The sequence below is a fragment of the Pavona decussata genome, unplaced genomic scaffold, assembly GCF_977016875.1.
Source record: "Pavona decussata unplaced genomic scaffold, jaPavDecu1.1 SCAFFOLD_504, whole genome shotgun sequence".
NCBI classification, from domain to species: Eukaryota; Metazoa; Cnidaria; class Anthozoa; order Scleractinia; family Agariciidae; genus Pavona; species Pavona decussata.
This window is the reverse complement of record NW_028145823.1, coordinates 10,833-38,825: the sequence shown is the minus strand read 5'-3', so window position 1 is coordinate 38,825 and position 27,993 is coordinate 10,833. Positions and strand designations below refer to the sequence as shown.

At 37.8% G+C, this 27,993-nt stretch overlaps 1 protein-coding gene and 1 long non-coding RNA gene across 3 annotated transcripts; both read left to right on the top strand.

Moving 5' to 3' along the window:
* Positions 1-366: 366 nt before the first annotated feature.
* LOC146450127 (CUB domain-containing protein 2-like) lies at positions 367-20,915 on the top strand. Of its 2 annotated transcripts, XM_085100714.1 has the most exons (6): positions 367-518; positions 5,549-5,742; positions 10,851-11,081; positions 13,788-14,018; positions 15,673-15,906; positions 20,060-20,915. In XM_085100714.1, exons 1-6 carry the CDS (start codon positions 427-429, stop codon positions 20,260-20,262), a joined length of 1,185 nt encoding a protein of 394 aa, XP_084956840.1. In that variant the 5' UTR covers positions 367-426; the 3' UTR covers positions 20,263-20,915. The 2 variants fall into 2 exon arrangements, with proteins under 2 accessions (XP_084956840.1, XP_084956841.1); XM_085100715.1 differs by lacking the exon at positions 10,851-11,081.
* A 698-nt stretch (positions 20,916-21,613) lies between these two features.
* Positions 21,614-23,601, top strand: LOC146450126 (uncharacterized). Its single transcript, XR_014860389.1, has 3 exons — positions 21,614-21,746; positions 22,209-22,684; positions 23,156-23,601. It is a non-coding gene; the product is annotated as an uncharacterized LOC146450126 (long non-coding RNA).
* Positions 23,602-27,993: the final 4,392 nt, after the last annotated feature.

Here is a 27,993-nt window from a genome sequence, read left to right as displayed (position 1 = left end):
AAAAGCCATTTTCAACGGTACTAACGTTTTAAAGATCGGAAAAAGTTTTCCCAGCGAGTTTAAGTTGAATGAAGGAATGACGCTTTCGAAATCTACCCGTTTTTTATTCAAAACAGACAATATAAATCTTAAGATCCAATCAGGGTGGGAATAGAGCGGGCAAGCCTGGGTATGTCTATTGTTTCCTTTGTGCAAGAGTGACGCTCATTAGTAAACCTCGACATTGACTCGACGCTTAGGAATATCAATGATTTACCACGACACCTCGACCTTATCTCGACCTTACCTCGACACTAACGGGGATAATTCCAATGAACATATACTACTCGTATTGATTATAATACACTTTTTCTTTTTACAGAATGTGGTGCAGTGGTAAACAATTCGCTAACAAGTCCTGGGTATCCAAACAACTACCCACATCGTATGGACTGTACCTATTGGGTTCCAATTCCAGAAGGCAAAACCTTGATAGTTACCTTTGAAGACTTTGACTTGGAAAATGAAAGTTCATGCGGGTAAATAAAAGGACAAAGATTCCCATCATATAAGTATTCCTGACGAATTTACTTTCCCGTGGTATATTTAATGGTTATAGATCATTTAAGTTTTCTTTGATTATATTTGTTGTCGTCTGTTTCGTGACTTTCTATCCTGTATTTCCGTGGACATTTTCCGTTGAAACTGATGAATCTTTAAAGTTGGCATTATTAACAGAAGGTCCTCAAGTCAGAAAGACAGTAAAAATAAGAATTAAAATGTTCAGCTTTTCCAACAGCTTTTCATTTTTTGTCCCTTCATTTTCGGGCAAATACTGACGGTGTTACCTTCCCACTAAAAGCAACATTTTTTTGCCTCGCGTGCGCAGTTTTCCTGGCGATCACCACACTTATTAACTGACGCATTTACTTACGTGCATCTTATGAATATGATGACGAATTTCACCGTCGATGCCGACCGTTTTTTATGCTACACACGGTAAAGACGTCTTCGACGACTTTAACGTCTTGTATAAAAACGGTAAATAAGACAGACGCATTTAACGTCTGACAATTTTAACGTCGTGTTAAGGACGGTGCCTACAATTACATAAGTATTTTTGCGCGGTTTATGGCTATGCGGAAAAAGTAGTTTTTAGCAAAGGCTATTGAAACCCAAAAAGAAAATTGGGGATAACCACCCATTTTTAGAGATAAATAAGCAATAATTATTCTAAAAAGTAGTAAAATACAAAGCAATTTTTTTTTCAAAATTGAAGCTTTATTATTTCTGAAAAATGCGTGGTAACGTTACCCCCTATTTTCTTTTTGGATACCAAGAGCACTTGCTAAGTTCAGCTTTCTCCGCATAGTTTTAAACTGCCCAAAAATATCACTGTATTAGTAGGCACCACCCATAGGAAACCCGTGTATCTCGAGATGCGCAGAATGTATGCGCAATAACAAAAGTAGGCACCGTCCTTAAGTGCGTCTAAACGACGCATTTAACAGACGACTTGCGACTAGTATAAAAACGGGATTCCCTAACTGGGACGCATTTAGCCCTTAACTCCTTTGTTCATCTGCTCTTCGTTCCTTCCTTCAGTCTACCGATCGTCATGGCACACAAGCTAAGAACTTTGGCCATATCTAGTTCCTCGTCCGTAGCCTGTAATTTGCCGCTTCCTCGACTGTTTTTTCTTCGTCAAAAGCTGTGGAGATGTTGAGAAATATACTTCAGAAGCTGTAATTCTGTCATGTTTATTTGTTTGTACAGGGTGTTTCAAAAGTTCGTGGACATTTTAAAAAGTCTATACTTTATCCAGATTTCTTATATTTCTCTCCATTTTCTTGCAGATATTAACAAATCTTACTGCTTATCGATTTTCAGAACTTTTGTATGAGTCAGATAAAAAGCCTCGTTGAAAAAAATATTTTCCCGCCAAAAGGTGCAAATCTGTGCCGTGTGTGTTTCTGTACTTTCCCGCTATTTTTGTCTGTTTTCAGTAGCAACTACATACTGTAGATTTTCGACCTCTTGATATAATTTCTAATTATGAACCCTATAAAAGCAGTCTATTTAAGAGCACAGGCAGCAACTCTACGATTATCTGGAGTATCTGTTCGAGAAACGGCTAAGATACTGCAAAAAAAGCAAGAGCTGGGTAGCAAAGTGGTCGAGTTGACAAGAGTTTTACGACAAGCGACCATCAGTCCTTGACACAGCCGCAAAGAAAGTTATAGTAAAAGCAAAGCATAAAAGAGGAAATTCTACAAGAAAAAATAAGCAAACAACTGAAGAACAAAAGGCTGCCTGGATCTGCACCAACAGTGTGGAGGTATATGTCAAGAAAAGGATGGAAACCTTTGAGACATAAAAAGCTCTACTTCTGAGCAACAACAAGAGGAAAGCTCGCTTAGTATTCGCTCGTAAATATCGTAAATTTACAGCAGATGAATGGGAAAATTTTCTCTTTAGCGATGAGTGCCCTAAATACCGTTTACATCTTCCGAACCCTAAAAACGATATCGTATGGGGGTCACAGGAGAGTCAAGTTCCGCCATCGTACCAAGTTAAAGGAAGCGCCAAATGGATGGTTTGGGGTGGCATGACAGGCCGCGGCCTTACTTCCCTACATTTCATCCCGCAAGGACAAACTGTAACGGCAGAGTATTATATCACAAAAATCCTTGAGAAAGAAGTGAAACCTCTTTTCAGCCGAAGATCTAAAACAGAAGAGCATGTAAAACGAAAGCTTTTCACGAACAATAGCAGTGCGACCTTCGTTCAAGATGGCGCACCAGCTCATACGGCGAAAGCAACACAGCAGTGGTGCAAGAGAAACATCCCGAATTTTATCCAAAAAGATGAGTGGCCAGTAAATTCTAAATTCGCCTAACCTCAACTCCATTGAAAACCTATGGAGCATCATCGACGAAGCTGCATTCAGAGATCCGATCCCTAAGACGATGGGAGGACTAAAATCCAGGTTACGGTAATCCTGGCGGAACATACCGCTAGCAAGCCTAAGGGAGCTAGCTCGTTCCATACCGCAACGGCTCAAAAACGTTATTCAGAACAATGAGGGGCACTCTGGATATTGATGTTTCAACAGTGGTCAAAGAAAACTATCATTTATTTGTATTAAAAAAGTGTCGACGAACTTTTGAAACACCCTGTATATTCGGGTTTGGCTCCAAGTTTGCTCGTGTCCAGTGTCCTCCAAGAAAAAAAACCAGTATTTTTTTAGAAAAATCTTGTTTATTTCTGTTAGGTCGTCTACTTTTATGCGTCCCGTTTTCATACCAGACGGCTTTAACGTCTCTAGCACCTATCCAAGGGTCGGGAAAAGTCGTACCTCAGCCATGGTTCAGTGGTTCATGTTGGTCAACAGCGGCAAATTAAGAAACCTTCCGTTACCCCCAGCACTCGCCTAAGAAAGCATTGTCGAAGGGAACATGCGAAAACAAATCTGTGAAGATCTTCAAATTACCGTGCTTATAATCGCAAACCCAGCGCCCAACAGCCTTAGCTCGCTCGAATTTTACCCTGCCGGTCAATTCTATGATATAATGATCATTTGGAAAGGCGCGTTGTCCAAAGGTTGATGTTAACACATCTTCAATAATTTTGGGACGATTACAAAGCAGCGAATCTTATTTACCACCGGTAATGTTAGTAACGTCGCTTCCAAACTGATAGAGAAAATTGTCCCCGGGTCCAGATCACAAAATATATTACCCACCACTTGTCCTCTAGTACTGATTTATTGGCGCAGATGGATTGGACAACCACTCGATTGGGAGGGGGGTGGGGGATTGAAAATTCCAGTAGCCTAGCAAAACAATAGAAGTGGACTCAGCGTCCTCTTGAAGTGAACATTTAAGACAGTGTATAATATCCGCTGAGGAGCCAGGCGGGCGATAAAATGTATAAAGGATAACAGACTTCCCGGCGCCGGTTGCAACTGCTACGACAACAAACTTGTATAACAGACTTAATTGCGAGTAACACACCGCCACCAACGCGTCCAATGATATCCCAGTGAGGGATAGAGTAACCCTAGAATAGCTCACTATCCGGAACAGAGGTGTTGAGCCCCCGTTTTACACAAACAAACAGCATCAAAATCTTCTCGATAAATCAGCTGCTGTAGCAGGACGCTCATGCAAACTCGCTCTGAGGGTTCCCTTGGGACCGCATCCACTTTACACGAAACACTCAAACAAAGTTGTAAACTTTGCTTCTTACCAGATTGGCAGATTTAGGACGCGTTTAATACTAACCATTTACCCTTCGAGAGGCACATACCTAAACAGAACTTAGTTTGTATCACCAGGGCGTACCCCACTTTCATAAGACTACTCACAACCAATTTCCGCCTGGGATAAAATTTGACCTCGCGGACTGAAAACGAAACCAAACTGGTGAATCGAATACCAATAAAAAAGGAGAGTGACTCTGGCCAAGGTGTATCAATGCAACTGAGAGTAGATTTAATAACATTCGCTTTTAGTTTACGTCACTAGTGTGTAAATGCAAATCAAAAACCAAAAAAACCAAGCGATTGTCATGTGAAATTACACGCTCTTTTAGCGTACTTGAATTTATTCTTCAGGCGTGTTTTACACAAATTGCAGCTCGTGAAAGGACCTATCCACTACATACTCATAAGAATTATTTTCTTTAAAAATTTGAATCAAGCAATCTTTGGTGCTCACAGCAGTAAAACTGTAGTTTTTCGTCAACATGTGGAAAAACCTATTATGATACAAAGTTTGATTAATTTCAGTTATACCAAGATGCATTATTGAGGCCTCACATATTTGCTGATTTTTGGATTCTCGTTAGCCGTTTTGTTATGTCCTTCGGTTAAAAAAGATAGTGGTAATCTTGTAATCGCTACAAATGGACCGAGAAGCTTTAAGTAGTTCCTATTTGACAGAAAAAAAGAAAAGATTTAAATCTTGAAAACGATATTCGTTCATGACGCACACCCACCTTGAGGAAAGACAGAGATGTTGTTTCAACTTTAGCTTTTGCCTTGTTTTTAGATATTCGATATGTAATTCGGTGAAAAAGATAGTGGTAATCTTGCTAATCCCTGGGAATCAACCAAGAAAGTTGAAATAGTCCCAGTTGACATAGAGTAGAAGATTTGAATCTTGAAAACAATCATGAAGGCAAAACAGGGAAGTTGTTTGAACTAATCACAATTTTCTCCAGGCTTTAGGTTGAAATTGCGTGATTAGTATGGAATTTTTCAAGGTGTTGCTTCGAAGTTAGTTCGGGGAGAAACCGCCAGTAGCTTCTTTGCGAATCTTCTCCTGTTTACTCAAGATATCACTCTGAATTCCTCGACTTCTTTCCTTGCTCATGTTTTTAAAAGCAGTGTGAAACTTAAACTAGGGTCAAAACAAGACAAAACTGTGCAATAAATTTTCTTCGATTATCATTAACTGAATTTCAAGCTGAAACACTGCAACATTTCTAGGAAGCCATTAAAGACAACAACTAAACCTGTTACATCGTGATTCCTTAAACAAAGCACAAATATGTTTCTTTGCAGGTGGGACTATTTGAAGATTACTAATGATACAAAGCCGTCGTCCGGAAAGCACTGTGGTAAGAAGACTGGGAAGAAGGTTGAAGTGACTGGAGACAATGCAGTCATAACATTCCACTCAGACTATTTTGATGAAAGGAAAGGATTTCGAATACTTTTCCACATCAAAGACAGCGGATCAAATTCGACAACAATAGGTATTGTTTTAAATCAACTTTGTATATCTGAAGACTATGCAGTCATAACATTCAACCAGGATTTTGGTGTCAAAAAACAAAAAACAAAAAGGATTCCGAATACCATTCGGTATCAAGGACAGGGATCAAACTCGACAATTAAAATAGATCAATTAAATACCAAGGAAATCTTTGTTGACCTGCAGTGCCTCTTCTTGTTTGATTAAAACCTTCGACAAGAGAAAGGGAAAAACTAAACAAAAGCCAAATTTTATGTTTTTAAAAGGTTAGGCCTGGAGCAAACGTCGAATCTTTGTCGAACTTAATTCGTCGAACTTATCAATTTTGAAATAGGCGCATGGATGGTGCGACGTTTGTCGCAATTAAGTTCGACTCAAATTAATTGGTTCTACTCCAGCATAAGTTCGACTTTCCAAGTCGGATGCGACAGCGGTTTGGCGCTTCAGCAAAGGCCGGTCCAAACACGCACTGAACTCAATTATAAATCATACAAATTACAAAATAATTGATTCAAATGTGATGGGCTACGTAAACGTCAACAAAAATACCGACTCCTCCGTCTGCCAAACGCTACCCCCTCCCCCCACCCCTGACGAGCATGCGCTGTACAATTTTGTACCGGGAATGGCGAGCTATCGAAAGTTGTAGCTGACTTCGCACATCGTGATGGAAATGTGTTTTTCGTGTTTCATGAACACTAAATATAAATGCTTGAAATGCGAATTGCCTATTTACCATATATGCTAAAAGCTGTATGTAATGCGAGTCTTCTCATTCTAGTTTTTCGCAATCACTTGCCAAAGAAAGGCCAGACGAGCACCGTATTTCGGCATTTTGCTAGCAAGTCCTAGAAGTAACTAGCCGCCTATCAAGTGAATAGCACGGGGACACGTGCTTATTCCCGTGTTTTTAATGAAGTGCAACATGTCAATTAGGATCGACGTCGATTCGACGTCTGCTACCACGCTGGAATTAAGTCGACTCTTTGTCGAACATATTTTTAATAAATTCGACGAGACTTTACTAGTTGGAATGACGCCAAAATGGGCGGGGGTAAGAACAGTGTCTGTATTCACTGCAGTAAACAAAACTTGGTTTATTGTACAACAAAATTAAATAACAAAGTACGTCACACGTGTTCCACTTTTAACAACAGCTAGAGTTTATGGGGGCTCTGACGTTTCCTTATCTCCTTTGTTTTTATATTGAAAACATTACGTGCCGAGCGAATACTCGATTCTGCAAAGGTTTAGTATGATTATTGCTTATTAAGTACCTTTATTTGAATACGGCAATTCGTTCAGCTAATAACAATCAGCAACCCTCCTCGACACACTAATTTTTATAACTAGTTTGAGTTGTTACAAAAATTCAAGCGAAGCACGCCTTTACCCGATAGGATTGGAAGTGTGCTGGATGGCCTGTGACAACATATAGCTGTGACACAACGACGTAAAAACATGAAACGGAAAGTAGTAAATGTGCCTGCCATGCACAATGAAGAGAGTTATAATATGAAAAGGAGCTGAAGAGAAAGTGTTAAGCGAGATCAAGAAAACAAAGGACGTTTTACCGTCTTTTCTTTCATTTTTTTTTTCGTTCTTCTTCGAGTTTATAGCTTCAATTGTCTGCCCGACACTTCTTTCTGCGCATGCCACATCCAAACTTATGTAAATAGAGTACATTAGCATAGTGAATGATTTGAACCAAGGAGGTTCAGAACTTTGCCTCATGTGTTAATATAGTAAAGGAATATAGTAAATGAAAACACACCAAACAATAGTTCTGCAAAGGGGGTGACATTGTGATAATTATCTGTCATCGTTGAATGTTTCCGCACAGTTATTCTTGGCAAGGTAGCAGGTAATTTGACGTTACTGGTCTCTGAGATGTTGCTGCATTTTTGTTTTTGTTCTGTTTTATGATAAATTGCTTTACAATTGAGGGATTTCATTTTCTCCCATCCTTTCGTTTTCCGGAATTGTATTTATGTGTTCTTTATATATGGCATTATTACAGGCATTATTACAGGTGGATTCTGTTTGTGCTTTCAAGTGTTGTCTGATCTGAACTTTTTTTCCATTAGTCTCACCAAAGGTAGTGTTTCCAGCCTCTGTTGTGCGAGAGTTTCCACAAGGCAGATTGTCGTGTTCAGCCATAGGAATTCCTCCGATATACATAGCGATAATAAGGAACTCAACAACACTGGTAAACACCACAAACTCGGCAAGCATCCAAGTAAGAGAGGAGGGACATTACACATGCCAGGCCATTAGCAAGTATGGAACTGACGAGAGGGAGTTCACAGTAATCAATGGTGAGGACACATAGATGATGTCATTGAAGTTTTTTAGTTTAGGAAAAAAAGAGCGCAATTGAAGGACTAAAAACATAAAGGGGCCATATGGGATTCTGCGTGGATTTTTGGTTTGCATTATTATGATACGACACAATTCCGGGAAAATAACTTTTTTCTCCACTGAACTATTATAGGGCATATAACGAAAGCGAGGGCCTGTTTTTCACAACTAATTTATTATTATTATTTTTCCCGAAGCATTCATTGACTATATTATTTCACTTTAGTTTAAATCTACTAGCGTTTCATCACGAATACTGTTCTCTTACTGGCTGCCCCACTCCCTCTCTATTCTGTTGTAGATAGTTAGTAGAATAGAGTAGCTTAACAGCACAGTGTAAGTAAGCAGTGTCTGTATTCACTTTCATAAACAAAGGCAAACTCTCGCATGGTTTGTTGTATAACAAAAATGGCAAAGCAAATATATTCCACTTCTAACAACAGCTGGGTTTTATGGGAGTACTAAGATTTCGTTATGTTTCTCGTTTTTACACTGAAAACATTTATTTTGTGGCACGTAAATACTTGATTCTGCAAAGTTCCAGTAAGATGTCATTTATAGGTGTTATTGTTCAATTAACTTTATTTAGACACGATAATTCCTTCATCTGAAACCAACCACCAACCTCCACCCACACCTAAATTTCATAAATAGCTTGCTCTTCGGGAGTTTCACAGTGAAGCGACGCACGGCCATACCGGGAAGGAAATGTGTTGCATTACCTGTCACAACATAAAGTTGTGTTGCAATGAAAGAACAAAACAAAACAAAACAAAACGTAAAACGGAAAGTAGTAAATGTGCCCGCCGTGTACAATAAAGAGAGTTAGAATATGACCAGGAGCCAAGGAAAAAGTGTTAAGTGAGATTAAGAAAACAAAGGACGTTTAACCGTCCTTTCTTTCAATTTAATATTTTTTGTTCGTCCTCGCGTTTATACCTTCAATTGTTATGCCCTGTGTCCCCCTTTTTCCCTTTCTGCGCATGCTACATTCAAACTTATGTAAATACAGTACATTACCATAGTGAATACTTTAAACCTAGGAGACTCAAAAACTTTGTCTCATGTGTTAACATGTAACAATTAATTATGAGCTCGAGATTTCTATCGCGCAATAGTTGATGAGGGCGAAGTCTGTATCAACTATCACGCATGGAAATCGAGAGCGAGTAGTCTTTATTTTTCTCTCCACGTCGTTTCGTGCTCCGCGCTCGTGAGTCGCGCTTGGCGCTTAATGTCTCTGTCTTCCCACTCGGCTCAACAAGTACCTGTTATGCAGGCTACATCCTGTCTCACATTTCATTAGCTCAAGGATTTTAGGGTGAAGCTGGTAAATTAAACTTTTACCAAACCCAGTTGGCAGCAAACCCAACACATCTCTCCCTTCTAACAAGGCCTCAATGCATAGTTTCTGTTCCTTCTTGAGATCGTCGACGCGAGGGACAAAATCAAGAGCAAGTTTGATAGCTTCGTCGAAAATAACAGTCGCCATGTTTATTATTTGTAGTGAATTTCTCGTGTTAGTATCACGTGGTATAAATTAACCAATCAGCGTTTTCCGATCACTAGACGATCGGTCGGAAGTGCATGGACATGCAATAGACTGGCGACAGCCGGTTATTTTTCTAACCCCCTTGTCTCGCACTTGGCGCTTAATGTCTCTCTCTTCCCACTCGGCTCAATAAGCGCCTGTTATGCAGGCTTAATTGATTTAGTATAAATATACTAGCCGTTAGTCGTTCAAAACTTGACAACAACACAGGTTCACGTTTTTGTCGAATAATGATATAAATAGGTCACATTGCATTGGCTTCTGTGTGTGCGCTTTTGTATCTCATTCAAAATTTTTAGTTTAAACTGTCATTCACTCGAAACTGAAACGAGGAGTTGAGTTTTTGTATTGTAAAATGATAATCAAAGATATACTGACGTCAAAGCGCCCTTTGGAAACCAGGTCTTTTAAAAAATGTGTCATTGCAACGAAACTTATTTTAAAATTGCCGACTTTTAAAAGTGTAAATGAAGAATAATTTCAATTAACTCTTGTTTTCGACTCGTTTTCTTACCGTGAAAAATCTTAATTCCATATTTTGTTGCAATTTTTGTCTTCTTTATAATCCCCTCGACTATTAATTATTCAAAATCCTTTCATTTGCCTTCAAGAAGAAACAACAGTCTATACAAAAGTGATATGGCGTGGATACCTCAAAAAAAGCACCGGGCTTATGTTAAGAGGCGCTTAACGAAGAGATACTTAGAGAACTTGAAGAACTGGCCACAATTTTGTGGTCAACCACGCGAAGTTAGGCTACTTATTCTACTATCTCAACAGAATAGATAGTGAGTAGGGTACGTAGCCAATAAGAGAACAGTGTTCGCCAGTAGATTTATACCAAAATGAAATGATATAGTAAATGGAAGCATAGCGAAAAAATGGAAATAATAATAATAATAATAATAATAATAATAATAATAATAATAATAATAATAATAATAATATTAATAAATTAGTTCTGCAAAACAGGCCCCCAGCTCTCACTCTCACAGAATACTGGTCTGACATGTTGCTACATTTTTATTTTTGTTGTTTTGTTATATAGAAAGTTGGTTTACAATTGAGGGATTTCATTTTCTCCCATCCTTTCATTTACCAGCACTTTACTTATGTTTTCTTGATATGTTTGCATTAATACAGTGGTTTCTAATTGTACAGACGAGTGTTTCCTGATTTGAGTTCTCTTCCATTAGTCTCACCAAAGATAGTGTTTCCAGCTTCTGTTGTGCGAGAGTTTCCACAAGGCAGATTGTCGTGTTCAGCCATAGGAATTCCCCCAATATACATAGCGATAATAAGGAACTCAACTACACTAGTAAACACCACAAACCCGGCAAGCATCCAAGTAAGAGAGGAGGGAAACTACACATGCCAGGCCATTAGCAAGTATGGAACTGACGAGAGGGAGTTCACAGTAATCAATGGTGAGGACACATAGATGATGTCATTGAAGTTTTTTAGTTTAGGAAAAAAAGAGCGCAATTGAAGGACTAAAAACATAAAGGGGCCATATGGGATTCTGCGTGGATTTTTGGTTTGCATTATTATGATACGACACAATTCCGGGAAAATAACTTTTTTCTCCACTGAACTATTATAGGGCATATAACGAAAGCGAGGGCCTGTTTTTCACAACTAATTTATTATTATTATTTTTCCCGAAGCATTCATTGACTATATTATTTCACTTTAGTTTAAATCTACTAGCGTTTCATCACGAATACTGTTCTCTTACTGGCTGCCCCACTCCCTCTTTATTCTGTTGTAGATAGTTAGTAGAATGAGTAGCCTAACAGCACAGTGTAAGTAAGCACAGTGTCTGTATTCACTGTCATAAACAAAGGCATACTGTCGCTTGGTTTGTTGTATAACAAAAATGGCAAAGCAAATATATTCCACTTCTAACAACAGCTGGGTTTTATGGGAGTACTAAGATTTCGTTATGTTTCTCGTTTTCACACTGAAAACATTTATTTTGTGGCACGTAAATACTTGATTCTGCAAAGTTCCAGTAAGATGTCATTTATAGGTGTTATTGTTCAATTAACTTTATTTAGACACGATAATTCCTTTATCTGAAAACAACCACCAACCTCCACCCACACCTAAATTTCATAAATAGCTTGCTCTTCGGGAGTTTCACAGTGAAGCGACGCACGGCCATACCGGGAAGGAAATGTGTTGCATAGCCTGTCACAACATAAATGTGTAAATGTGCCCGCCGTGTACAATAAAGAGAGTTAGAATATGACCAGGAGCTGAGATTAAGTGTTAAGTGAGATTAAGAAAACAAAGGACGTTTTACCGTCCTTTCTTTCAATTTAATATTTTTGTTCGTCCTCGCGTTTATACCTTTAATTGTTATGCCCTGTGTCCCCCTTTTTCCCTTTCTGCGCATGCTACATTCAAACTTATGTAAATACAGTACATTACCATAGTGAATACTTTAAACCTAGGAGACTCAAAAACTTTGTCTCATGTGTTAACATGTAACAATTAATTATGAGCTCGAGATTTCTATCGCGCGATAGTTGATGAGGGCGAAGTCTGTATCAACTATCACGCATGGAAATCGAGAGCGAGTAGTCTTTATTTTTCTCTCCACGTCGTTTCGTGCTCCGCGCTCGTGAGTCGCGCTTGGCGCCTAATGTCTCTGTCTTCCCACTCGGCTCAACAAGTACCTGTTATGCAGGCTACATCTTGTCTCACATTTCATTAGCTCGAAGATTTTAGGGTAAAGCTGGTAAATTAAACTTTTACAAAACCCAGTTGGCAGCAAACCCAACACATCTCTCCCTTCTAACAAGGCCTCAATGCATAGTTTCTGTTCCTTCTTGAGATCGTCGACGCGAGGGACAAAATCAAGAGCAAGTTTGATAGCTTCGTCGAAACTAACAGTCGCCATGTTTGTTATTTGTAGTGAATTTCTCGTGTTGGTATCACGTGGTATAAATTAACCAATCAGCGTTTCCCGATCACTAGACGATCGGTCGGAAGTGCATGGACATGCAATAGACTGGCAACAGCCGGTTATTTTTCTAACCCCCTTGTCTCGCACTTGGCGCTTAATGTCTCTCTCTTCCCACTCGGCTCAATAAGCGCCTGTTATGCAGGCTTAATTGATTTAGTATAAATATACTAGCCGTTAGTCGTTCAAAACTTGACAACAACACAGGTTCACGTTTTTGTCGAATAATGATATAAATAGGTCACATTGCATTGGCTTCTGTGTGTGCGCTTTTGTATCTCATTCAAAATTTTTAGTTTAAACTGTCATTCACTCGAAACTGAAACGAGGAGTTGAGTTTTTGTATTGAAAAATGATAATCAAAGATATACTGACGTCAAAGCGCCCTTTGGAAACTAGGTCTTTTAAAAAAAATGTGTCATTGCAACGAAACTTATTTTAAAGTTGCCGACTTTTAAAAGTGTAAATGAAGAATAATTTCAATTAACTCTTGTTTTCAACTCGTTTTCTTACCGTGAAAAATCTTAGTTCCATATTTCGTAGCAATTTTTGTCTTCTTTATAATCCCCTCGACTATTAATTATTCAAAATCCTTTCATTTGCCTTCAAGAAGAAACAACAGTCTATACAAAAGTGGCATTTAAGATATGGCGTGGATACCTAAAAAAAAACCATCGGGCTTATGTTAAGAGGCGCTTAACGAAGAGATACTTATAGAACTTGAAGAACTGGGCACAATTTTGTGGTCAACCACGCGAAGTTAGGCTACTTATTCTACTATCTCAACAGAATAGATAGTGAGTAGGGTACGTAGCCAATAAGAGAACACTGTTCGCGATAGAACGCCAGTAGATTTATACTACAATGAAATGATATAGTAAATGGAAGCATAGCGAAAAAAATAGTAATAATAATAATAAATTAGGTCTGCAAAACAGGCCCCCAGCTCTCACTCCCACAGAATACTGGTCTGACATGTTGCTACATTTTTTTGTTGTTGTTTTGTTATATAGAAAGTTGTTTTACAATTTGAGGGATTTCATTTTCTCCCATCCTTTCGTTTACCAGCACTTTACTTATGTTTTCTTGATACGTTTGCATTAATACAGTGGTTTCTGTTTGTACAGTAGAGTGTTTTGTGATTTGAGTTCTCTTCCATTAGTCTCACCAAAGGTAGTGTTTCCAGCTTCTGTTGTGCGAGAGTTTCCACAAGGCAGATTGTCGTGTTCAGCCATAGGAATTCCCCCAATATACATAGCGATAATAAGGAACTCAACAACACTAGTAAACACCACAAACCCGGCAAGCATCCAAGTAAGAGAGGAGGGAGACTACACATGCCAGGCCATTAGCAAGTATGGAACTGACGAGAGGGAGTTCACAGTAATCAATGGTGAGGAGACATTGATAATGTTATTGAATTTTTTTAGCAGAAAAAAAAGACATAGCGCAGGTGAAGGACTAAAATCAAGTAAAAACATAAGAGGGCTATATGGGATTGTGGGTGGATTTTTGGTTTACTTTTTTTTAAAATTATTTTTGCATGCTACGGAAAACAGTGTTTACAATACTACACACTACTTACAAAACTTACAATAATGCAAATCTGCTTTGCAATATTAACAAAATTTTTTTCTACTACCAATACTTACTATATTTACAATCCTAACTCTACTTACCTTTTTTAATAATACTCAATGCCTATCCTACTTACAATCGGTTACAATACTAACAGTATTTACAATACAATAAAGTCTTACTACAAGTCTTACTAAACAACTTCATTACTTACAATATTGATTGCAAAAATCAGTAAAGAATTCCACTGGGTGTCCTGGCTATTTAAATACCCAGCTTCTATTTTGTTTGACAAAAAAAAAAAAATAATAATAATAATAATAAAAAAGAACACTTTCTTCCTGAGGAGGAGTATCTAAAAGGGACCCATTTCTTCTTGAAAGAAGTTATAGTACTGTTGTTAAAAGCTCTCTGTTTTTCAATGTCCATGGAATTCATAACCAATTGTATGTATACTTCTAAAAAAGGGAAAATGCTTCTTAGTCTGCAGGTGTATATATAGGGCGTGTTTTTTTATCCACAATTCTGGAATAAGAATGGTTGGTACGGAATGCTAGGAATAATTTGGATTGCCTGCATAAGAAAACCCCCGTCGGTCCAGGCCGAGTAAACATTGCGTAACAAATATGGCGGCCGACGAAGAGGCTGCCATTGCAGCCGTTATCGCAGCAATTTTCCTCGTATTAGAAGCAATGTTTCATTTTGTCCAAAGGTGTAACCTGATTTTTTCTCCGGTAGAGAAATATTTGAATCCGCAACGCTCATCTCGCCGTCCGCCATCTTGGATTTTCATTCGCAACATTCTGTTTATCCTTCCCCTGGGAGCAGAATGGATGAATGGCATTCTGTCCATTCCCGAATAGGAATGCAGAATAGAAAAACGCGCGCATTTTACATTTTGTCCATTCTCATTCCAGAATTGTGAATAAAAAAACGCGCCCATAGTGTTTAGCGATGAGAACGATATGGTGAAGGAGTAGTTTAGATATGTTGTCAATGAGAACAAAGCAAAGACTAGGAGAGAAAGAGGCTTCTTTGCAATTTTGTAAGAGTAAGATTTTTTTAGAAATAACAAAAACGAGGGCGATCTAAAGAAAACCAAAACAAAAAAAGGAATTCAAACGTAAAATTTAATTTTGCTTCCTATTTTCTTTAGACTGCCCTCTTTTTTTGCATGATTTTGGGCAGCAAAACTCAAAATTTACGTGCATTTTGCCACCCCCCTTCCTCCTAAACTATGGTTGTATTTTGCAGTAAAATGGTACAGGAACCTAGAATTTTTTCTGCAACTACAATAGTAGGTCGGTTTCTTTTCAAATGCGAAGATTGCCGCTTGTTCGTCCATTTTTTTATTTAAAAAACATTTTGATTATATGAGATTTAATTTTATACCTTTGCATTTCGACGCTTATTCAGTAAAGGTGCCCTATTGAGTGTTAAGAGTTCTAAATTGCGTTTTTTTGTATTAGTTTTACCCAAGGTAGTTTTGGGATCGTCATCCCTCATTAGTCCGATTGGCTCCTTCCTGTCGTGTTCAGCCACAGGGATTCCTCCCATATATATAGCGATAATAAGAAACTCAACAACACTGGTGAATACAACAAACACAGCCAGCACCCGAGTTAAGGAGGAAGGAAACTACACATGCCGGGCCACTAGCAAGTATGGAATGGACGAGAGAGAGTTTGTTGTAGCAATGGCCGGTAAGGAGACAGAGATTGTTCATTCGTTTAAGCTATGAAGTATAAGAAACATACATTATAATTGTTTACCCATTACATGTATTGAATGCACCATTTTTCAAGAAAAGGAAAGGTAGATTTTTTTGCGATTATTCCACATAGTAAGTTGTATGCGAACCACGGTTACTTTTCCATCCATTTGTACTGTTACTCAAAGGTGGATTGTACTTTTAATATGTTAAATGGTTGCTTCCTAAAACAATAATTGATTCTATTTCATTTTTTAGTTTATTTTTAATTTTTCTTATTGTATCATAATTACATAAAACACACTACTCGATGCGGTTTTCAAATATTGCTATCCTACTTACACATTACTTATTACTTTCCACTTAGTGCGGTTAACTACAGTTGACTTAACAGTCATTACGTACTACTCTACATTACCATACATCATACAACTGTAACTTTTTAAATACAGGGTATAACTTTTTTTGAAATGACCTTAGAAAGGTTACCGTACAAAATTACATCACCAAGAGAAATACGCATTTCCAGATTTTTTTGTTAGTATTATTGTCTATGTTACGTGCTTGAGGTCACACAAACGCATCTGATGGCCTGGCCGGAAAATACACATTCCCCTCTTCTCCCGTGTAACAAAAAGGGGTGAGTAAAGGAAAAATAATTTCTGGAGTACTGGCAAAAAAAAGGATCAAACCTGCTCAGATTCAACTGCATACATTATTCATTATATCACAATGGTTTGAAGACCGGATGTTTGGTGAACAAGTAAATTTGGCCGAAAAGAAAAAGCAACTAAATTATAGAGCTATAGAACGAGTAACCATGAAAAAGAAGACTTTTCATCGGACAGTTTTACTTTCCTACGAAATTTTTTTCTATGTTCGTCCGCTACTCACCAGCCAGAGCATTTTAAAAACCTCTGTTGACCAACCACTCTGGCTGGACTCTAGACTCTGATCACGTGCGCCGATAACACCACATCATTGACGCCATTCGTGGGTCTGTACTCTGTACAAACTCCCCTACAACAATCAAAACGTGAGATTTACACTATCCATTGTATAACACATAATTAAAATCTGTTTTACTGTTTTTTTTTTTTTTTTTAACAGGTTTTATTTGCTTTACATGACACACTATTTAACAATGATATATGTACAGATTACTTACAATAATTACTTTTTTTTTCTATTATGATGGAACACACAAAAACTAGTTACAATACAATATTTTACAGTTAACACGTCCTACATTGTTTACAGCTACTTACACTTAAAGAAAAGAAAATTAACTCATTGCAGTACCAGTGCATAAACTATTAATAATATTAATATAAGAAAGAAGCGAAACACGAATTAAAAGGAGACAAAGCTGAACAAGGACAAGACTGCGCCGAAGAAAATTATTATAGCTTTTAGTTGCTGTTGCATGACTGGTGTATCTATTTTACATACATATAACTACCCCCTTTTTGTTCAAAGGTTAATATTTTGACGAAAATAGAAAAAGAATTTAAGGAAGAGCACATTTCTCAATTTGCCATTGCAATAAAACTTTATTTTGAAATTCCTTTATGGTTGGTTTCCTCTCAAAGTATTTGCAAGCGTAAATGTATTGTTTTAGTAAAATAACGAATAAGTGTAATCTGCGTATTGGGTAATCAGTTAATTGTTGAATAGCGGGTATGTCGTTTAAGGTTATTTGTTTATTGGAGAGACTAATATCAGTGTTATTTACATGATTAAACCATATTAACGCTTCAGAGTAAAAGGACTGTGACACAATGCAGTCTAAAAAGGTATGTTCAATAGAGTCTTGATTAGGACAGAAACAACATGTTTTATCATCGGCTAGTCTAAATTTGAAGAGTTCTTTTTTGGTTACTAGAATTCTATGTAAAAGCTTGAATGAGAACTGCCTTAGTTTATTATCTCTTGTTGAAAGATATATAAATAAGAATTTATTTTTCCATTCTGAATATTCGTCGGCAAAGTTGATTTTCCAGGTTTTGATGCCAGTTGGCTCCACTGTCGAGTTTTTGTTCAGCACTTTATAATAATGTTTGCAGCGCATGTTTGCTAGATCTACGGGCGTACTTTCAGGTGACAAGGATACCGTAGTTGAATTTAGTAGCTGTTCATGTGACGGTACTTCAGCTGACATGGCTTTCTTTTTCAAATCGGAAGGGATAGCAGCCAAGAGTTGAAAGTAATGAAGATAATTTGTTTTAATACTAAACTTGTTTTGAAATTCTGCGAAAGTTAAGAAATTCCCATCAGCATTAAGAATATCTTGAATAAAGAAGATTTTCATATTAAACCAAGATTTCCAAAATAGCATCTTTTTCTCGATGGTTATCGCTTCATTATTCCAGAGCAGGAAGTTACCGTACGAAAATATTTTAGTCTTGTTCTTGAACTCTTGAAAATACTGTAAAAGCTCCCGATAGAAAGTAGGTAAATTATTGTTGATACAGGCAGCAATATAGTTACATTTGAGAAGGAACTGTAACCCACCATGTGTGGAAAGATAATGATTGGGGATTGCTTTCCATGAGTCTCGGGAATTACTCAGAAATCTACTTATCCAAGCTAAGCGTAAAGACTCAACTACTACAGGAAAGTTAACAAAATTAAGACCTCCTTCCGCAAGGGGTTGATACATAACCAATCTCTTTATTTTATCTTTTTTGTTTTTCCATAAGAAATTGAACAGCTCTGCTTGGACATTTTTTAATACTGAAGTCGGGACAGACAGCATGGACGCTGCGTAGACCAATTGAGACACTCCTAACGTCTTAGCTAATAAAGACTTACCGTAGAGCGTAAGATCCCTAGAAAGCCATAAATTCAACTTAGTTTTCATTTTTCTAATCCTATTCACGAAGTTCTGTTCAACATTCTTAATTTGGTTATACGACAGAAACGTACCCAATACTTTAATTGGATCTTTTGTACTTTTGAATTCCAGTATCTTAGAACGGCTATGTTTCATTGTCCCTAACCACATTGCCTTAGTCTTCTTTTTGTTTAATTTTAAGCCTGAAACCGTTCCGAACCAATCAATGACTTGGAGATGTGATTTAAGAAAGTCCACGTTGCTAGTTATTATGGTCGTATCATCTGCGAATTGTGAAATTTTTACTTCTTGATCATTTGGTAACTGTATGCCTCTACAGTTTGGGTTTTGGCGTATCTTAAGGGCTAACAGCTCCACTGCGAGTATGAACAAGCAGGGGCTAAGCGGACACCCTTGCCGAACTCCTCTTGATATTTCGAAATAATTGGTCATATATCCACCATTCATGACAGAACTTTGTACGTTGTTATAAAGAACAGAAACCCATTTTTTAAAATTATCTCCGAAATTAAATGCCTCTAAAGATTTTAATATGAAGTTCCACTCCAAGGTGTCGAATGCCTTTTCAAAGTCTACAAACAGAAAAATTCCTTGAAACTTTTTAGTATCCGAAAATTCCATTATATCGCTCAAAAGTCTAATATTTTGGCCTATGTATCTGCCACTAATAAATCCGGTTTGATCTGTATGAATCAATTTTGGTAAAAGTTGTTCCATTCTCTTGGCTAGTACTTTTGAAAGGAGTTTATAATCAACATTAAGTAAAGAAATAGGACGCCAATTCTTTAAATCCGTCAGGTTAACTTCACCTTTTGGGATAAGTGTTATTGTTCCTCTTTTCTGTGAAATTGATAAAGATCCTTTTTGAAAAGAATCGTTGTACGAGTTCAGGAGGTCTTTTCCAATCAAGTCGAAGAAAGTTTGGTAAAATTCTTTTGTAAATCCATCTTCTCCTGGAGATTTATCGTCTGCAAAAGATGCTAGAGCATCTTTTAGTTCTTCCAAGGTCAAATCCTTTTCTAAGGATTCCTGTTCATCCTCCTTTAATTGTGGAATGTTTAAACCCTCGGTAAAACCGTCAATCTTTTGAGTGTGTTTTACTGTTCGAAAAATCGAATGCAGGCGATCTGTGGTGAACTTTGTTCAATGCTATTGCGACACGACCACCTAATTTCCTGTGGTGATCATCCTTTTTATTTATTTCTTTTTAACTTTATTTGCTTTTTTATGTGTTGGTAATACCAGAACAAGTTTCATATTGATTATAATACACTTTTTCTTTTTACAGAATGTGGTGCAGTGGTAAACAATTCGCTAACAAGTCCTGGGTATCCAAACAACTACCCGCCCTATATGGACTGTACCTATTGGGTTCCAATTCCAGAAGGCACAACGTTGATAGTTACCTTTGAAGACTTTGACTTGCAGAAATTTGGAAGTTCATGCAGGTTAGTAAAAGGACAAAGATTCCCATCATATAAGTATTCCTGACGATTCCACTTTCCCGTGGTATATTTAATGGTTTTCTTTGACTGTATTTGTTTTCGTCAGTTTCGTGGCGTTCTATCCTGTATTTCTGGATTTCGCCAGAGTATTGTCAATCAAACATGGCCACCGGTTGGTTAATACTACGTCATTAGACCTTCATCACTTCCCCTTGTTTACCGCAAAGTAAACATCCCTAGACGCCCTATACACATCCTAAGTTTATACCTTAACACTCTTGGTGTTCTTGCAAGAGGGGATCATCGCACAACTTTATTTGGGAAAGTATAATAGAAAGCCCAAAAGGGTAAGGGTGTGAATGGGACACGAGATTCCATGGGAGGTGCCCACCCGAAATAAGTAATTTTATTATACAAGACAAATAAGTAAAGATAAACTAGAAATAAATGAGAAAAGAAAAACTTTAGGGGATAGCTAAGTTATGTACAGTGTTACTCTGCCTAATGACACGATTAAAGTATGAAGCTTGAAAAGTACTGTGTTTTTGCATGCTGGAGCTGTGAGATAGCAACATTTAAATGGCCAAGACGGGTACAGCGGTGAGTGATTAAAGTTACCGTGTACCTTCAGAGAGAAAATTTTTTGATTTTCATTTTTTTACACAAAAATAAACTTCCCAGTAAGTTCTTACATACAAAAAAAATTTCCGAAAAAAAGTGAGTATTTGCCAAGAAATTGGGACGTAAGCGATTTCCACCGGAAGTTAAATTTTACTTTGATTGACAGCATATTGCTACCGTTGTAACCACCCGTTGCGATGTTTGCGCGAACGGTCTATCTATAGTCTTGAACCCCTCACGTTCTCGCACTTCATTTGTCTGTTAGCGAACCAGCCGTGAACTGCTCTAAAAATAGCTCGCGGGAAAAAAATACAGGGAAATGTATGAAAAGTTCAAAACACGACTGGACGCTTTCTGGCACAGCTACATCCCTCCAAATTTGTTCTTAAAATCCTTTTCCTATTGCCAAAAGTTTCCAATTCATGAATTTTTCAGAAGCGATGTTTTATGAAAATTATTTGACATAGGATTTCCATACAAACACTGTTATTTCGAGCCTGTTTGCCTACTCGTCAAAATGGCGTCGAAAACTGTGATAAGGCCAATTCACCACTGAAGGTATGGGGTAACCTTAAACAGTTTACTGGAATTGACTTATCAGAGTCCGACGAAATTTTAAGTTATTTGAGTCGTTTGTGTGTCAATAAAGTTTTCAGAGCAGATCGGAGGGCGTTAAGATGAGGAAAGTTCCCTCCAAAGTCACTTGACGAAAAAAACGATGACTTCAACATCAATCAAAGATTACCTTGCTCTCTCGAATTAAACCAATCGGCACCGAAACGCATGGCCACAACCGATTCGGCTGATACACAGGCCACCAAAGAAAGAGCCTTACCGAAGTATTTGCTACCGAAGCCGAGAGCAGAGGAGGCCAATGTACTTGCCAGCTGTGGGCTTCAACAAGCAAAGGTAAGCTTAGAAGGATAATAAACTTCAGTAAAGTTTTTTTTGGAACACACACAACATACACCGGGATCAACGAATAAGGATTGTTTATACAACCACTGTATGGCAAATCAAGGAGAAATTCTCCGCTTAAATTTGAAAGCCATACCATGAATCAGATTTAAACCCGAGCTTTAAGTGCGCAAGGTCTGAGAACTTGTCGTTGAATTTCACTAAAATATGGTTTCTGTGCTCAGTAATAGAAACATTATAAAAAAGGATCTTAATCTTCTTTAATGAGCTTGACCATTATAATCAATATAAAGTTATTCATACCGTAATCTTTCTTGACTAATAGTCTCCCGGGGCTTATTTTCAAGCCTATTTTATGAGGGTTGAGGCATCTTGGAGAGGTGGGGTTTAATATAAGACAAATTACGGTAGTTACAGGTGCTATTATTATTTCGCTTTTTCTTTTTTTTGTAGGTCAAGGCCAATGAAGCTCCACACCTTACATGCATCTGGGGAAAAAGCAAAGTTATGTGCCGAGGTTATTAAAGGAACACCTACTGTGCTTGCACAGCAAATCATGCAAGTGCCATATCTGAGAAGGTGTATTCCAACGCTAATTTTAGAAAGCGTTGATAGCAAGTGCAGAAAATTGTGTGTTAAAATAAAAGGGGTACCATCTGTTCAGATCTTCGTTCACCAAGAGAAGGTCAGAAAAATCTGACCTCCTTTACGTAGATGCAGATAGTAAATGAAATGAAAGGCAGGGCAACAGATGATATGTCCTTGAATTTCTTGCCACCAATGCTGTGCCCAACCTTAAAGATGATGGCAGACAAGTAGCACGACTGTGTGCTGCCTATGGCGTTTTGATGAACCAGAGATGCAGGGAGTTATCTTTGGTTCAAAAGATTAACTCCGTTTTACTTGGAACAGGTAGTGCACCTACGAAGGTAATTATGATTCCAACTTGCAATTATCACTACAGTTTGTATTCTTCAGATTGAATTTGTTTGGTGCCTTTTTCGCTGTATACATCATACATTACTTCAAATACGAGAATAAATAGAAATGCAGCATTATTTTCATTTAATAGGAAGTCACATGTTCAACGTTTTCACTGTAATCTATTTGCTGATCAGTGTCGTTATATAAATTAGTTCAGAAAGCTGAAAACATACCAGTGATAATGCATAGATAAACCCATTCAATTAACATAAAGGTAATGTCAGGGAAATTTTGTAAAACCTTATTTGCCCTATCATTTGTTGCGGACATTTGAAAGGTTTAACAAGCTCAGTATTTCACAGGCAAGGGATGATGATGAATGATGTTGGTAGCAACAAGGTGAAAGATCTTCAAAAGCTTGTAGAATCAGAGGGCAATCTGCTCAGAATTATTTTTGACAACTTAATTGACTTCAGGGTACTGACAAATGTTGTTTTGTCACACCACAGGAATTCAGATATGCACTGGATTGCACAGTTTGCAACGTTTGACAGAATCCCTTCAAACTGTCTAGATGACAATATTAAAGCCACTTGTGTCTAACATTAATGACTCTGAGAACAAGGAGTACCTCCTCAATAAGGAAGAATTAGAGAAGATGAAGTCAGATTTTACTGTCTTAGTAGCAAGGTTGTTGGTTGAATATTTCCCCTGTCTACTGTACCTGAAAGATAATGTCTGTCAACGTATCCCACATAGGTAAATGAAATAATTTAGTGAATTATATTTAACCCTTTATGCCTTACAGTCAAGTTAATTGATCTGATATGTAACATGATATGGTGCTGTACCATTTAGTTATCCACTTTTTCTATTTCCTATTGCTCTCACTTCCTTATGTTTACCCAATTAAACAAATAAAATAGTTCAAGATGTTAATAACATTATTGGCAGCTACGGATGTAATTTAATAGTTAATGATATCTATTCACCTGAGCTTACACCCCACAGGGTTACATAACTGTCATGTGAAAGGGGCAGGCCAAGGGATGCTCAGGCATGCATGTCTCAATTTGACACCAAGTGGATAACATTCTAAAACCAGTGATGGATCCAGACCTTGAGGTAAAAGTAGGGGTCTAGCTCATCCAGACCTTGAGATAAGGAAAGGGGGGGGGGGGGGGGGGGGGGAAGTGGTAGAGACTCTGAAAATTTTTTTTTCTTTCTTCTATTTTCTTCGTTTGCTTTCATTATTTCTTCATGCACAGCCCAAAGCAATAGTCGTATGGATCATTAAATATTGGCCTTCCATCCTGAACCCCCAAGTGATACCAAATCTGCAAAATTATAACACCCCTAAATTAAACGACGAGCATCCCCTGCACCCGTTTCATATGGGAGTCCCTCCTACTGGGCAAACGTTTGCGTGTGAAATATAAGAAACTTAAAGGGAGCATGAAGTAATTAAGCAATAGACCGCGCTTTCCAGAAGGTTACCAGCGTAATAAAACCACGCGGGATGTTGGGAGAACACGAGAAAGCTTGTAAATCACGAGCCGCAGGCGAGTGATTTACAAGCTTTTCGAGTGTACTCCCAACATCCCAAGTGGTTTTATTACGCTGGTAAACTTCTGGAAAGTGCGGTCTATTGCTTTTATGAAATAACTACTTAGACAAAAACACTTAGAAATCGGCGCTTTTTATTTTGTAACTTGATCAAGTTGTTTATTCTCTTCAAATTCATCGGTAAGGCGGGAGAACCAATCACAAATCGGGATCTATTTTGAGCATAAACCTGTTGAATCGCCGAAGGACGCATCGCAGTTTGAGCGAATGAATGAAAGTGTTTTTTAAGTTAAATTACTGTCTAACTCTCACAAAAATGTGGCTAAAAAAGGTTAATGCCTTGGCGAAAGAATGCTTTTTATCAGCAGATAGCAGTTACTGATGAAATTAGCGGACAGCGGCTTGGTGAGTGAAAAAACTTCACTTGTTTTGAGCTTGGCCAGGTCTTCTTTTTCTATTGCTGGTTTGTGCATGGTGTTTTGCATGCCTTCTTGCTTAAGCTGTTAAATTTTGGCGTCAAGCATTTGGTTTGAGAGGACAAAACGTGGGTCGTGAGTGAACCTTATTCCTAAACTGTGTGGTGGTGTGTTTAGATATCTCTCAATGCCATTTCTTATTGACAGAAGAGTCGCACGGCTGTAATTTTCGCCTTCTTTATTTCTTGCTTCGGCGTAGATTCCTGTCCAGCTCTTCGACCGCCATTTCCGCCAGACTTACGCCAATAACCTTTTGTTTACTCCACTCTAGGTGAACAGAGAAAGAGGAATTGTGATTTGAGCAGTTAATATCAAATACCTTGTACTCGGGTTGAAGTCGGTTTTATATTGTTTTAAACGCTTCAAGTTATTTGTAAACAACTTGACTTTGGCATAACCTTCAATAAATTACAAATTTTGTACAGTTTATCAATACTGTTTGAGCCGTTTATTTTATAAAATAACAGTTTCAGTGAAAAGCCAGGCTAAAAGATTATTCATGTAATTAAAACCAATCTGTGAATACGGAAACTGCCCACTGTGTTGCCTGCTTGGTTTTTTTGGCTTGTGCATTTTCGACGATCGAGTCAAGTTCTTCGTTTTCCACATCGGCAAATCTTCTCTTTTTGCTCGACCTTTCTTCTTCTGCCTCAGTATTTAAGCTCTCCTTTTTAGAATTTGGCTCCGAATTTTTATTGTGCGGCAAAAGCACATCAAAGGCTGACAATATGTCGATTTCGTCGCGCTCGTCGGCCATTATCGAGAAATCTCCAGCGGGAGAGCAGCGGGAGTTTACCGGTACAATAGTACATAGGTTTGGCAACTCTATTGACCAATCAGAACGCGCGTAGTATGTTAGTTATTTTATAAATGCTTATAAAAGACATACAGTTCAGAAAAAACTGTCACTATGACTGCAATTTGAGTTTTCCTCAAAACAGAAGTACAAGTAGCTCACCTTGGCAATACCAGCAGCTGAGGGGTACTTGACAATTGCATAGGGTTGCTACTGAGCATTTCGAAACCTGACACTGTTTCAGAAAATAAACCCACCAAAAATTAATCACCCACCCTTTATGGCAAAATGACCACTGTTTTTATAAGTACCCTGTGTAGGACAATGGACAAAAAAGCCATGTACTTTCCAGTACATGCATAGGTCAAATAAGGAAGTAACCTCTCCCAGGTTTTAGTTACCTTTTGTGACCCCCTTCCAAAATAATCTGATTATTTAATTAGTAAATAAATTATTAGAAAAACTTATTTTACACATGTATCTGACCCTACTGCAGATTACTCAGATGAAATGGCTAAGAAATTTGTGATAATGGGTTTGCCTGTAGTTCCATTTAACCAAAACAAGCATTCTGATGTCTGCCAGTACTTGGAATGCCTTGAGAACTTGCTTTTAGAGGTAAATTCTCCTCTGCCAATGAATCTCCTCTACCTCCTGATGCATCTCCAGCCGACATTGCAAGAAGGAAGGACAGAATCTTGTTAGAAGTTAAAGTCCCATTATGTGGTGACCTTTTGGGGCGCGAAAGAGTCACTGGTGCAAAACAAACAAGAATGATATGGGTTGTGACTACAAAACAGAGGTTCGACAACATTGTAGAGAATGTAGCACAATGGCATGCAAACAGTCTTTTCTGGGGGCAAGAAATACAAACAATGTACTCTCTTACAATTAATGCACATAAAACAGTCATAGCATAATTATTGTGATTAAATATCTTAAACACACTTTTTGTCCACTCATGGGCCAATGGTTTTTGTTCATGGCAAATAAACTGGATTTCCCAAACTATTTGCAAGTGTTGGAAACAGCAATAAAGTTAGAATTAAATTTAAAACTGTGGAGGTGAGAGGTACAACTTTTAATGAAAACGGCGTGATAGCTAAGAAAGTGACAAAAATTTCTACCCATAAAATTTATGGGCAGCTGGAATGGTGTGGGGGTCCAAACATATAAAAGCGATTACTGTAGTTTTATTATATATTTCTAGTTATATCTATTTCCCTGTGTTGCAGATTTGTCTTTCATACAGAGACTCAGCAAAAATAAAATTTTAGCTCACTGACTGAGCAAAACTGAATAAACCCCACCCTTGATGAGGCACCCTCCTTTTTGGCCAAATTTACAAATAAGCACCCAACACTTTGAGGATTATGGTAGGTGCATGATATGAATAAATACAATAAAACATGATTATTTTATAACATGCTTTATGATACAAGCCCGATGTGTGGGAGGAAAGTTGAAACACTATACAACCTATGTTAACAGTTCAGAATGGTGAATGTCTACAGTGATGTCAAAAAGGACTATAAGAGTGCTGAACTTCTTATGCTTTCTGCAACTAAGGCATATCTCTGCTGTTCCTTTATGCAATGGGCTGGTTTGGAGGAGATAAGTGGTACTCCAGTGAACATCAAACGTCCCCGCAAAACAAGTAGCCAGGAGGAAAGATATAAAATTTCTCACTGACACCATTGGTAAATTTGTTGAGGAATTTGTGTTGGTGGAATGTGACATAGAGAAAGCATGGCGAGAACAACATGAACAGAAGCGGCAACAGCAAAGGTGTTCCAGCCAGCACTTCACAGCAAGCGCACCTTCCACATGTACTTCTTCTACAGCCAATCCTCAGATACAAACAGGTACAATACAAGTGCATAGAGTATCTAGCTCCAAAAGGCAGAGTTTTCAAGTTAGTAATTTTGTTGATCTCTTCGTATTGCTTTTGTTAAAACTGACCATAAAACTAATGATAGTGGCAATCGAGATTAATTGTAGTCTTAGTGAGAGTTGTATGTATTAAAAGAAAAAAAGTTCACCCGATATACATGTAGTCACTTAAGTGATAAAAAAACAAAAGGGAGAATTTTAGAGCAATAGTAAAAAAATAAAGTTACAGACAATAAATTATGATTGTCTATAGTTACTTTCTACCAGCTGGTTTTTGCTGCTTCTAATTATACACATGCCACTTCCATAGTTTCATTTTCTTTACAATGTCTCTTTCAAGGTCAAGTTGTGATAAATATGGTGCAGCCAAAAGCACCTAGCCAAGGGTACACTGATGGTGTTCTCCCCCATGATGTAGTTCCTGTCTTTGTAGCAGCAGTGGAGAAACCTTTGTCTTTAAATATTCTATCAGTGGGGCAAGTAGTCTTACTCTACAATCGTGGACAATTCTCGTTAAGAAATCTGAACGCGGCCTACCAAAAACAATTATTTCCTATTCCTCCCCTCGAATTTCTACAAGTTC